We start from the raw sequence: 12,463 nt of genomic DNA on the forward strand, positions 1-12,463 counted from the left end.
TATACACACGGTGGCGCTGTTTTTTTAAGCACAGTAAAAAGGAACCTCCAAAAAAAAAAAAAAAAAAAAAAAAAAAAAAAAAATTAAATATGCGAATATTTCGTTTTGTTTGTAATTTTTCAATATTCTCACTTTTTTTCCTCCCACCTCAAAAAAAATAAATAAAATAAAATAAAAATGGCCTTAATTCAAAAGTAAATGCATATTATATTTATATAATATTTGGAGTATATTTCATAAGCGAAATTAAGAAAAGTTGAAAAGTGATGCAAATCAACCCAATAGTAACAAAATAAAACAAACAAATAAACAAAAATACAAAAAACAATTTAAGACAGAAATGTATTTGGAGGTACAGGTGGGCCAGTCTTACCTACAAATATTTTTTTTTTTGGGAAAATATAAAAAAAAAAAAATACAGTTATTTTATTATTAAAAATATAAACATAAATAAACATGTTTAATATTTTGCTATTGATAATACACACCCAAACTAAAATATTTCTTTAAAATCTTAATCACTGATTGAAAGAGAAAAAAAGTGTTCTTGTGGTGATGGCGTTGATGCAATAAAAACCACAAACAAATAGAACACATTGGGCATTAAAGCCATTAAGAGGCCGCAGGGTCCTCAGCTGCTCAACAGAGGCCTCACATATCTTCCACTGAAACCACAGGTGCTCTGCAGGAGGTCGCAGAGCTCTGCAGGAGAGGCACATGGTGAAGATTAAAGAAGAGGAGAATGAGAGGAAGTCAGCTTGAAGATTGCAAACCACAGAGACTGTCAAGAAGTGATGAAGGCGGTGTTAAGGTGCACAGACTGAAAGCAGCCTCGGAAGTGACAGAAAGATTGTGAGAACGATGTGGATTTGGGTTCAGAAAATGATGTTTATTGAAGCTGGATAATGAGGGGAAGCCCTGCTCTGAGACGCCTCACTGAGTTGGACAATTTGCAGAAGCGAGACCTCCCACCGACTGCTCCTCACCTCAAAAACTATTGTCTCTTATGTTTAAAGGGAAACAGGTACTGTATGTTTCTAGGAGTAGAGACAGCGAAAGGAGGAAGCAGCTCTAACTGCTTTGTTTAAGAAAATAATGTTTTCGGAGGATTACTCCTCAGCAGAGCCATCTGTGACTGAACTGTAAAGGAAGAGATCATGAGGACTGATCAGCTCTGGACTGCACTGAGTCTGTCCATCTGGGCCATCCTCTTCCTCACCTCAAAGGCTGACAGTAAGTGAAAATGTCTTCTTTATGTGACATTTCTTTCACCACTTTCATAGCTTTTTCTTTTAAAGAACAAGCAGTTGATTTATATGAAGACAAATCCACAGGCGAAAGCAGATCATCGCTGGAAGTCAGATAAAGATGGTTTTAAAGGAACAATAGATAACATACTGCCTGGGCATTTTTACAGATATGTCAGTTCTCTTTAATAAGCAGTATTTTTTTTTTTTTATTATTGTTGAAAACATCACTTTGGTTACCATTTATTTACAAAATAAAGACAATCATCAATGTGAGATGCATGGAAACTATCAGGGTTTAAAACCACATGAGAGAAACATCTATATTGAGCAAAAAAGAACAGATTTATTAAAATTTCCTTTTGTTGTTTTTTTTTGTGTTTTAGCGATAAACCAAATAGAAAAAATAATAAAAATAATCGTTTAAAATGTATCCTACGTATTACAGTAAAATGTCATCCAATGAAAGTAAACACGTATCCAGAAAACATAATATAATCATGCACAGTGGCTACATTATATTACCATGAAGTCTAAAAAGCAGGCCGACCATTTATGCTGCCAAACTGATATAATGCTCAGATAAGAGGGTTTAGTCTAAAACACCTGAAACAAAATTAATGCTTTATATGAAAATTAGTGGTTTGATTGAAAGCATGTTATGCTTTATGTTCGTAATCTTTAAATTTAGCATCATTTATGAAAAAAACTGAAACTGGGCTTGAATTGATTTCTTTCTGACTGTGAAAGACACGATTTGAAAAATTGTCTGTTACATTAAAAGCAATCGTTAGTTTTAACACTTATGTTATCCATTTATATTTTCCCACTTTCAGCATATAGACTTTGAATATTTTATAAAAACTTGTAGAGATACATTTTTCCACAAGCTTTGCATTTTTTTTTAAAACCAGAATTCCATATATTGGTTTTTATAAATGTCTGTTTGAGGGTATTTTGCTATAGGACAAACATATATTGTATAGGAAAGATATGGTGTTTTTTTCTATTTTAATGTAATAGTAATGAAAGTCGTTTTCCATCTTGAGTTCTGAATTCATTTTAAATAGATTGTCTGTATGTTCTATATATTGAAAAGTAGTATAGATAGAAGATATAATGATGTATAATGTTCAACTTTCTTAAAATGAGTGAAAATATACTACTGTCCAATCGACCGTGGTCAAACTTTGGGTGTCTAAAGTTTTCCTGTGAAATGACAGCAGGGACAATTTACTTTACCTCGAGAAAAAGTCCTACTCAAAGTGTTAATAATTCAGTAAAAGACACATCCAGGTGTGTAATCTCTTATGTCTTGTTTTCTCCTGCTGCAGATGTGGACTGTACAACAGAACTACTAGTGCGGAGAAACACAAACCATGAAGTGGTTTCTGGACAGAAACTCAGGATTGACTGTCCAGTTGAATTCTGCAACAATCCACCACCAAGAGTCAACTGGTATAAAATAGAGGGTGAACGTGAACGTCTCATCGTCAACAGCAGCAATCGCATCAGAATAGGATGGGAGGAGATCAAGCCTCTGGAAGGAGTTTTATTCCTTATTTTTCAAAAGATCCTCAAAAATAACTCTGGAGGATATGGATGTGAAAGTGAAGGCAGTGTTAGTCATATCATCAATATCACAGTTATTGGTGAGTGGTTTTACAGTTTTCTAATGTCTAATCACACCACAAGTAATATTAGATCAAAGCAGCCTTACATTAACATGCATCTGTGCTTCTGTATCTGGTTATGATGATAAATCTGTTGTGTTTTACAGAGGAAACTGAGGTCATTAACAAGACAAACAAAGCAATAAACAACGACACAAGTAAGGAGAGTTCATAATTGAATCCTTCTAATTTACCTGCCTATTAGAGTTTCGCAATTCTTTACCTTCAGTTACTACTGTGTATATTATACTTAAACCTTTTTTCATAAATTGACGAGAAAAAATATTTTTAATAAAGGCTCCAATATTAAATTTAAATTAATTCAGCTGTACAACACTTTCTGAAAGATTTAGCGTTACACATTTTTTTTCTGATTCCTCTTTTGGCCTTTGAGATGTAGACAATACGAGATATTATGCACCATAAATCAAACCAAATTTACAGAAACGTTATTGCTATTGCTCAACATTGCTTTCCAGGGTTGTAAGTTGTTGAACTGGCTATAAATCATTTGCCTGATCAGTATAAAGCAATATATAGTTTGTATTGGTAATTTTAAGTTTGGCTTTTGATTTGAAAATGAAAAATTATTTTGTAAAAGGAAAAGGGATGAATATATCAGCATTTGTATTGATAGTTAAAGGACACAAAAAAATCGTTTTTTTTTTGTAAGCTGAATTTATAATTTCATTTATTTATTTTTATTATGTTCTATTTGATCCCACAGATGAAGATCCCCAAAATGAACCAAAAGATATTTTCTGGATGTACGTGTACTCCGCTGCTGGCATTGGTGCATTTGTCATCATAGTAATTATTATTTCCATTATATGCATGCATGGATGTAAAAGTGAGTTTTTTATTTTCTTTAAACCTTTTATAATCTTTTACTATTGATGTGTGTAATGGCTATTTAACAAAATGCTTAACCTGCAGGGAAACCAAGGGAAGAGCAAAAAATGGAAAATCAGGTAAATATTCCTCAGCTTGACCTGACCTAATATTTATGTCTTTACCATTTTAACTTATTTTGAGTTGTTATACTTTTTTTCTACAGTACATTGAGATCCCTTTGGCTGGGCAAGCCGTCCACGATGGGGTTCGATATTCACCAAGAGGAAGCCCCAACCTGCCGCCATCTAGAAGAGCCAGTGAGAGGAAGCTACCAGGGCAACCTGCAGAGCTGACGACATCTAGAGATAATGAGCCGCTTCCCGGTCCAAGGATGAATGAGAGAAACAGGCAGAGGAATGTAACGCAAGAGCAGGAACCCAGCTCTGTTGTATATGCTGCTCTCAACCACGGGCCGCCACAAAGAGAAGCACCCCGGCCACAGATGCAAATAGAGGAGACAGAGTATGCAGCTATACGACTGCCATAATGACTGAATGTCTGTTGGATTAAATCACACTAGAGGACCAAGATTCTTTAGAGGAGTACAGCAGGGATCCATGATTCTGGAAACAGACAATTCAAATCATGGCCCCCATTAAAGTTTGAAAACACTGATCTTTTTCACAATAAAATATGTTAAAGGATTTGCTAAAACACACACAAAAAGGATGATCTGAATCAAAGACTGAAGGTTTGTGGTTTCTACTGCTTTTCTCTTTGGGATGGAAAATGTTCCTGCTGAAACCCCGATAAGTGCCTCAACGTCACTGCAAACTACTGACTAAAAAGCACGTTTCTCATTCTTCAAAGGTGAAACCGAACGGAAACTGAACTGTATTTTTAATGATTGTTAATTCAACAGATGTGTTATTTTCATCAGCCTGCATTTTTTTTCTTCCTGTCTTCTGTATTTGGTGCTAAAATACAAGAACTATGCAGCAATGACTCAATGAGGGGCCGTCAGAGATGAATAAGTAGGTTATCCCACCGCTTTGGTTAGAAAAACAGTGCAAGAGTCCTGAGAAGATGCTTCAAAGAACCACAACTAAGGTGTTCAGCCAGCTAGAACCTAACAATCTAAATTTATTTTTAGCTAGATGGTAGTGAAATAATAAAGAACTAAAAGAGCTAACAGCCTTTTTAAAAGTAACTTCTGAGCTGTCTAAAGATTGTTTTATTTTTTTCCTCCAATGGTTTAATATCTAAAATAAAGTGTGCTAATTTTGTTATAACCATGTAGCAAACATAAAGCTAAAAGATGCTAAACAACAACAAAAATAAAATTCTTAGGCATAGTTCATTACAATTAACTTAACCTTATTGGAAACACTAATGCTACGTTCACAACGAAAGCAGCAGGAGCAGCAAAAACGTGCGTACTGCTTCATTTTTGATGCTTGTACAAGTTTAGTCCTGACGGGCGGCTCAAGCATCTTTGCTGCTCTAGCTGTATTCAAAAAGTGGGTCTAATGCACGTTGGGCTGAGCTACCCTATCCTTTCTTTGCCTGTAACAATGGCAGCTACATATATATTTTTGCTGTAAGTGGGTAAAAGTAGTTTTAATATGTTTTTATGTGAGAAAGTCCACCTGAAAACGTCATCTATGCAGTCAGTTAATCAAGATTACGATCCTGCCTTCAAATATTATTTTGCTGTCAGACCCCTGTACACCAACGGTTCGCTGTCACTAGGAATCCAGTTTAACAGCTGCCTCAGGCCCATTCGCCTCGTTGTGGTGTTCTGCTACTGTTTGCGGCAGCTGGAAGTAGATGTTAGCATTTTCACGCACTTACTCCAAACTACATTCACCAGAATAATATAATTGAACATGTTTTTGCCGCCAGGATTCGACATTGTCAGTTAATTTAGGCTTTGATAAACTGTTTCAGAGGAGTATTCATAGTGATCTGCATCAGCAGTGCTGTGTTTGTCTCCCTGCCATCTCCCAGATCAGCTTCTCTGATTGGTTGATGTGGTGTGTCAAGCAGCAAAAGTTAAATTTTTTCAACTCCAGCAGCTGCTGCTTCTGAAGCGTGTCATGCACTTCAGATGCACTGCGGGACCTTTGCTGGGCCAAGTTGCTCGTCAATCATTGACTGTGCATGTAAACTAGCTGCTGCTGGTGCCTCTGCTGCTTGCAGTATGAACGTAGCATAAGGCTGTGTCCTAATGTCCGCCCTAACCACTATATAGGGCACTGTATAGTGGTTTTAAATAAAATATACAGTAATTTAGATAAAGATGAGGGGTTTAAATGTTCTTTACTAATAGAAAACATGTCAAAAATCAAACAAGTTTTGATTATTTATTAGAGCTGAAGAAAAACAATGCATATGCACCGCATATCATAATTTATAGTAATGTTTGAATAAAGTTAGATTTTTAAGGAATTAAATTTTGTTGAGAAATTCGGACCATTTTATCCAGACAGAACTCTGATTATCCAGCTAATTCAAAACATCTTTTAAGATTCTTCCTCTTAAGGAATCATAGGCTGTGTTGAATATCCGCCCTAATCACTTTATAGGACACTATCTAGTGGTTTCGCCATTTTAGATGAGTGTCCGAATGTCTAGTGGAAGAAAAAGTAGTGGACTCCAAATTTCCCACAATGCACCTTGAAAATCACTAACCATTCATGGTCACTAGATGAGCAGATATATCCCATGATGCTTTGCGAGGAGAGCCCTTCACTATAAAGTCTGCTATATATAGTGATTTAGGGGTTAGGGTGGATGTTCAGACACAGCCTAAGTCCTTCAGTTACATCTAATCTTGCAGGGATATTTGGGAAATAGTTGAAAAACAGCAGCTAGCTTAGAAGTGAAAGAAATGCAGTATTATTATGATTACAATTTGTGGTTATCAGTGATATTATGTTCTCACGCTCTTAGAAATAGGTCAATAGGCAATAATGCACAAATCTGAACTTGAATATTAAATATGGTAGGCCATAAATATATTTTATTATACTTAAATGGTCTAAACCAAAGCTTTTAGCCAATATTCTTTATCTCAAACAAATCAGAAAAACTAGAGTGTAGAAATACATTTTTTTTACATGTGAAAACTGAGCTTTTTATTTTATTATTTTTCTGCAGAACACTTAGGTAAGCCAAAATCAAACAGATGCACACTCATAAAGTACATGAGCAAAAAAAAAAAAGAAAAAAAAAGAAAAAATGATACTAATGTACTTGGATTGGCAAAGGGCTGAGTTGATCTCAAAACATCTAGATGGACACACTTATTGGATTTTTAAAAAACTAATATTGTATGATCCTGGTACAATGTAATATTACCAGCAACCAACCGAATGGTTTCTATTTTTATCATAGTAAACTCCATCTAATGTACCTTTTCCTGCTCTATGACTGCTGCAAAGCACAGATATGCTTTCCAAATGAGTAACTTGGACTTTTACGTGAAATCTCTAACTGTATTTTTTGAGACTAGCAAAACAGTGATTAATATATTTGACAGTAATGAGTGCAAACTAAGCCTGCAAACTATAATGTGTAGCATACACAGCCGAAGCAAACTTATTTGACTGTTTTGCACTTACTTTCATGTAAAGTAGATTTTATTACATGACTTGAAATCACCCAATCCTTTCAGGTATTGTACATTGTATGTATTAGGTGAGTCACTTCCTAACTGAATGAGTGAAAATGATTTCTGATTGTGATTCTTTTGAAAAGTCGAATGTAATCCTAATCACTGTGTGCAATGGAATAATGTAAATGTAAAGCCTTGCATTTAATCACGTGGAGTTCTGAGCATTTTTTCAAAAAATCCTCATCGCATTGATTTCAGATAAAATGCGTGGAGAACAAATCTCTTCTTGATTACATAAAATCTGTAGATTTACCCTAACTTCATAGAAGAAATCTACCAAAAGACCCCCGTAATCAAAAACAGGAAGTAAAGCAGACCACATGTGACATCCTGTAAATTTAGAACGCATTCAGGCTTCACTGACGTGGATCATCTCTTAGGCAGCCAACATGGTATTTTACACCTATAAATTCCTTTTCTATGTGCTGATCCTATCCGTATCTGTTGGCACTCACAATGACAGTAAGTTATTCTTATTATATTTACACATATATACGATTAATTAATTAATTAAATAACTCTATACCTGTTTGACAAAAGTAAAAATCGGGACACAACAATGTATACCTTAAAATACAGTAAAGAAAGATTTTCTTTCATTGCCCATATTGCACTGTTTAGTCTTAACATTTAGTTGTGGGTTATATTGCTGGGTTTAATTGATATTCTGTATTTCTTTTACCTTTTTCTACTGTAATGTGCAAAAAACTTAAAAATTTTTTTTGAAAAATTAATGTGTACAAGAAAATGAGAACCTGTTTTTTCCACTATGTGAAGTAAAAAAAAAACAAAACAAAAAAATCAGAGGTTTCATTTAAAGAATAAAATTTTATCTGGAAATATCTGAATAATGAAATCTTACCAGCTCTAATAAAAGCACTAACCCTTTTAGCATTCTTATATTGTAACTCTTAGCTGTTTGACTAATATTTAAGTGGCACAAATTTGAAACCACAGAGTGCTCTGTGGTTTTCTGCACCATGTTTAACCTTAATTTGGTTAACTCAGCTGCTGTTTCTATAGTGCTTACATCTGTTTCAATACCCCTCCTACTGTAATTATACTGTTATTACTGCGGTAGAAAAACCAGTATGAATAATATTTCCATTTATGACCCTTTACTGCTGCAACAGGTGAGGGCTGAAGAACAGAAATACAAACACAATCAAAAAATTATTTTTGAAATCTGGATTGATTGCTTCATTAACTTCTGCAAACATAGAGAAACACGTGTTTACATCAGCTCTAACAAAAGTATTAAAATAAAGTGGTAAAGATCAATGCATCTAAAAAGAGTATTATACCTAATCTTTCAAAATATTAGCCAAAGTAATTCCTGATCATATCACTGTGGAGGTGTGTGGGTGACGCAGTCATCATCGCTGTCAACAGTGAGTGGTTTTCGCTGCACGTCATCCTCCCAGATGCGATACTTTGTGGAAACTCATGCAGCATTTACAGTCAAGTCTTTTGGAGCATGTCTTTAGCAGCTTTGCACAACTAGAAACTGTAATTTAAGGGACAAAAGTTTATAGTCTCATGCTGGACTGAGAGCGTCAGTAAACATCAATGTTCATATATTCACATTGATTCTTAATTAGATTCAGTGCTGGACTTTGATTGGGTGATTATAACCCATGAAAATGTTTTGTTCTAGACCATTTAATCTATGATATTTAAAGTTGTTTTCCTGCTGCAAAGTAACCTCTACCCTAGTCCCATTTCTTTTTCAACCCGTTTTATAAGAGATGTTACCTACCTATAGCTCCATCTACCTTTAAATTTATCCAAACTGGCTTCTCTGTCCCAGTTGAAGAATACCACCCACAGCATGATACATTGCCCACCATGTTTCCCTGTGGGGATAGCATGCTTAAAGTGAGGTGTAGAGTTAACCTGCCATAACACTCAGCTAAAAATTCAATATAGCTTTCAGACCAAAGTATCTTCTTCACATGTCACGGTATGAAAATTGAATTTTAATGGTTTTCTTTATCATACTTTTTATATAAAAGTAAACCTTTGTGGAAAATATATGTAATGATGTTGCTGGCAGATTTTACAGCCTTAGCTCTGGACCTTCTTTACTTCAGGGAGCCAAACATTTCAGTATTGTTCCTGAGTACATCTTACCACATTTTTGCTCTATCATGTATCGGACTATGAAAAAAATCCTATTAAAACATGCTAAACTTCCTGGTTGTACCATCCTTTCGGGTAGTGGTGGCCTAGTGGTTAGAGCATTGCACTTGGGTTCCGGAAGTTCTGAGTTTAAGTACCACACACTCCCACAGACTGCCACTCTGGGTCCCTGAGCAAGACCCTTAACCCCAGACTGCTCCCCAGACGTGGGGAAAAGTTAATTTCCCCATTCTAGGACACTAAAGTATTAACATTACATTTATATAAAAAAATTGTGGTGAATACTTTTGCAAATGCTGTCAAATCTAAAATAATTTATGCTAAGCAAGATTTTAAATTGCATTTAAAAGCCGCCTTAATGCTAATATAAAGATTTTTATCTTGCAGAGAACTTCACCCTTTCGGACAACGTCCCCATTTTTATAAGCAACCTTTGTGTATTTTTGATTTTTGTCATTATAGTCACCACTATGTGTGTTGTATCACATCTTGTGGCTAAAGGTAGGCCTCTTATATAAACACAAAGACAGCATGTTTATTATCATGTCTTTTTAAAGGTAATTAAGTAAACTTTTTTTATTCATTTTACAGGAAAATGCCAGAAAAAAAAAGCGGTTTCTCCTCCACTTTACACACATATCTATGAAAATGACTTTTAGGCCATTTGACAGCAATATATGACAGCTTTTTGTGTCTTGTTTTTATGAGTGTTTTAGCGGCTTTGTTGCATATTAGCAGTAACACATATGTGGAATTAAGCAATAGAAATGGTATTTGGCATCACGCTGCCACCTGCTTGGTTTCCTGCTCTTTAAATACTGTAACCCAAACTGATGTAGAAGTGAAACTGAATGAGTATAACCCTGCCTTTGTCTAATTTACATAGAATAGTAAGACAGAGAACAGGTGTAAGCCGTTTCCTGTGCAGTTAAAACTTTTATAGATATCCTGTACAAAGGTAGAAATGGTAAATCAAGTCTAGTTCTGTTTTTAGTTTTTACTCAAGATGTAATTATATAAACTGTTCTATGAAGTCTTTGTAAAGGAAACGGTTAATTACCATCTTTGCCAGATGGTGTTGGCCATACTGTGACTCATGACCTGTATCTATGTTGAATTACACCCATAAAGGCCTCCTGATAGCGTTTCCTAGAGATCTGTTGTCTCCCCACTCTTCTTTTTTCTGTAGCCAATGTCTGCATGCATTTGTGAAACCCCTGAAGTTTCAAGACGATGCTACTGCCTAGTGTCTGATTCGGTACACTGACGATCCTGCATAGGGACAGGATTTGAATCAGAACCACCTCGAACTTTGTCGTTCACACATCCTCACCCCTTCATCCTCTACAACACATTGTTGGCTGAAGATCGCTTTTGGTGCTTAAGATCCACCCCAGTCTTTACACAATGAAGGCCCAGCAGAGACTATACATCCTGTGGATACTAAAGAAGTACAACCACCAACATCATCTTCTACCCCAGCATATTTTTGTCCATCCTGTTTTCACCCTTTACTGCATGGTTTGGTATTGTCACAAAACAAGGCAGGTGTAGAGTACAACAATCAGGTCTAATGAAAGGATCATCCAGTCTGACCCCTCTAAATCCAGGACTTGTACAGATAAAGGGTCAGGAAAAGGACTGCCAGCTGTTTCCAAAGTCAAACTCCTTGATTGTGAATGTGGTTATAGCCTAATTCAGCTGATTCTGAAAACAAGAAGGGGAAAATCATTTTTGTCTCACTATTGTCCACCAGATAACACAATGAAAGATAAACATAAATAAAATATTGTCCTGATCTTGGCACCGATGACTGGCTTAATTACTCATTTCATTCACCTGTCTAACTCTGCCCAGTTTTTCATTACTGTTCATCTGATCCCCCTGCTCCAGCCTCCATTTAACCTGCCTTATTCCAGGCATCGGTACAGATTATTCTCGAGCCTGTGGATAGAGCCTTTCAGGATTACCTTAGTGTTTCTGATGTCCTGTTCTGCCTCTCAACCACTGAGCCTGCTTGTTCCTGTCTGATCTGTTTGCCTGACCTGTCTTTGGACTCCTACTGGATTCTACATGTTTACCGAACTTGTAGCTGCTTCCTGTCACCGACCTGGATTTCCCTTCGGAGCCTCTTCGGACTTCTGATGTTGTGGTTCTGAATCCTGAGCACGTCCTCACCGGTTTTGGCTTCGCTGTCTGGATTATCCTGCCTTCCTTCGTCTGCCCAGGTATGATCTCCTGCCGTCCTTCTAAAAGCCGACCGATTGGAATATGCCTTGTCCTCTGGACAGACTTAACTTTAGGACCAGGTTAGTGACTCACATGTTCATAATCTTTCTACGCCAGATTCACAAGTGTTTAACCGTGTTTCCTGCCTCAGACACCCTAGCTGCTCACTGCAGATCCAACGTTTTTGAATAAACACTTGAATACTGGGTCTTCTGCTCTGAGCCTTGACAAATATGGGACAGCATTGACAAAGTAAGCAGGTTAACAATCCATAAACTGGTCAGGAAGACCAAAAGCAGTAGTGTCTGGAATATTTTCAAAGGGATTTTCCGTAAAACCATGTTATGTAAAAAGAAAGTGCCTGAATCCTGATGTGTTTTACATTCACCATGTTGCTAAAGTCCTCCAACTGACCCATCAAAGTGGTTAAATACTTTATCCAAGTTTATTAGAGTTTGCAGAAAGATTTATGCTAAATAAATCAAACAAAGACCCCCCAGAGTCACAAACAGGAAGTAAACCAACCACACCTGGCATCGTAAAAACGTCAAAACTCGCACAAGTTTTGCTGAAGGGGATTTTTTCTCCCCCCCCATCTCAACACAACACGTTCTCACCTTGGAGGCTGAATGATTATTAGATTCTGTAACTAAAGTTAA

At 36.2% G+C, this 12,463-nt stretch overlaps 1 protein-coding gene across 1 annotated transcript; it reads left to right on the forward strand.

Moving 5' to 3' along the window:
• Positions 1 to 1,157: 1,157 nt before the first annotated feature.
• LOC107098788 (B- and T-lymphocyte attenuator-like) lies at positions 1,158 to 4,969 on the forward strand. The gene is made up of 6 exons (XM_015396636.1): positions 1,158 to 1,233; positions 2,582 to 2,899; positions 3,028 to 3,078; positions 3,648 to 3,770; positions 3,857 to 3,891; positions 3,978 to 4,969. The coding sequence occupies exons 1-6, from the start codon at positions 1,158 to 1,160 to the stop codon at positions 4,299 to 4,301; spliced, it is 927 nt and encodes a 308-aa protein (XP_015252122.1). The 3' UTR covers positions 4,302 to 4,969.
• Positions 4,970 to 12,463: the final 7,494 nt, after the last annotated feature.

The sequence above is a fragment of the Cyprinodon variegatus genome, unplaced genomic scaffold (genome assembly GCF_000732505.1).
Source record: "Cyprinodon variegatus isolate N-32 unplaced genomic scaffold, C_variegatus-1.0 Scaffold810, whole genome shotgun sequence".
NCBI lineage: Eukaryota > Metazoa > Chordata > Actinopteri > Cyprinodontiformes > Cyprinodontidae > Cyprinodon > Cyprinodon variegatus.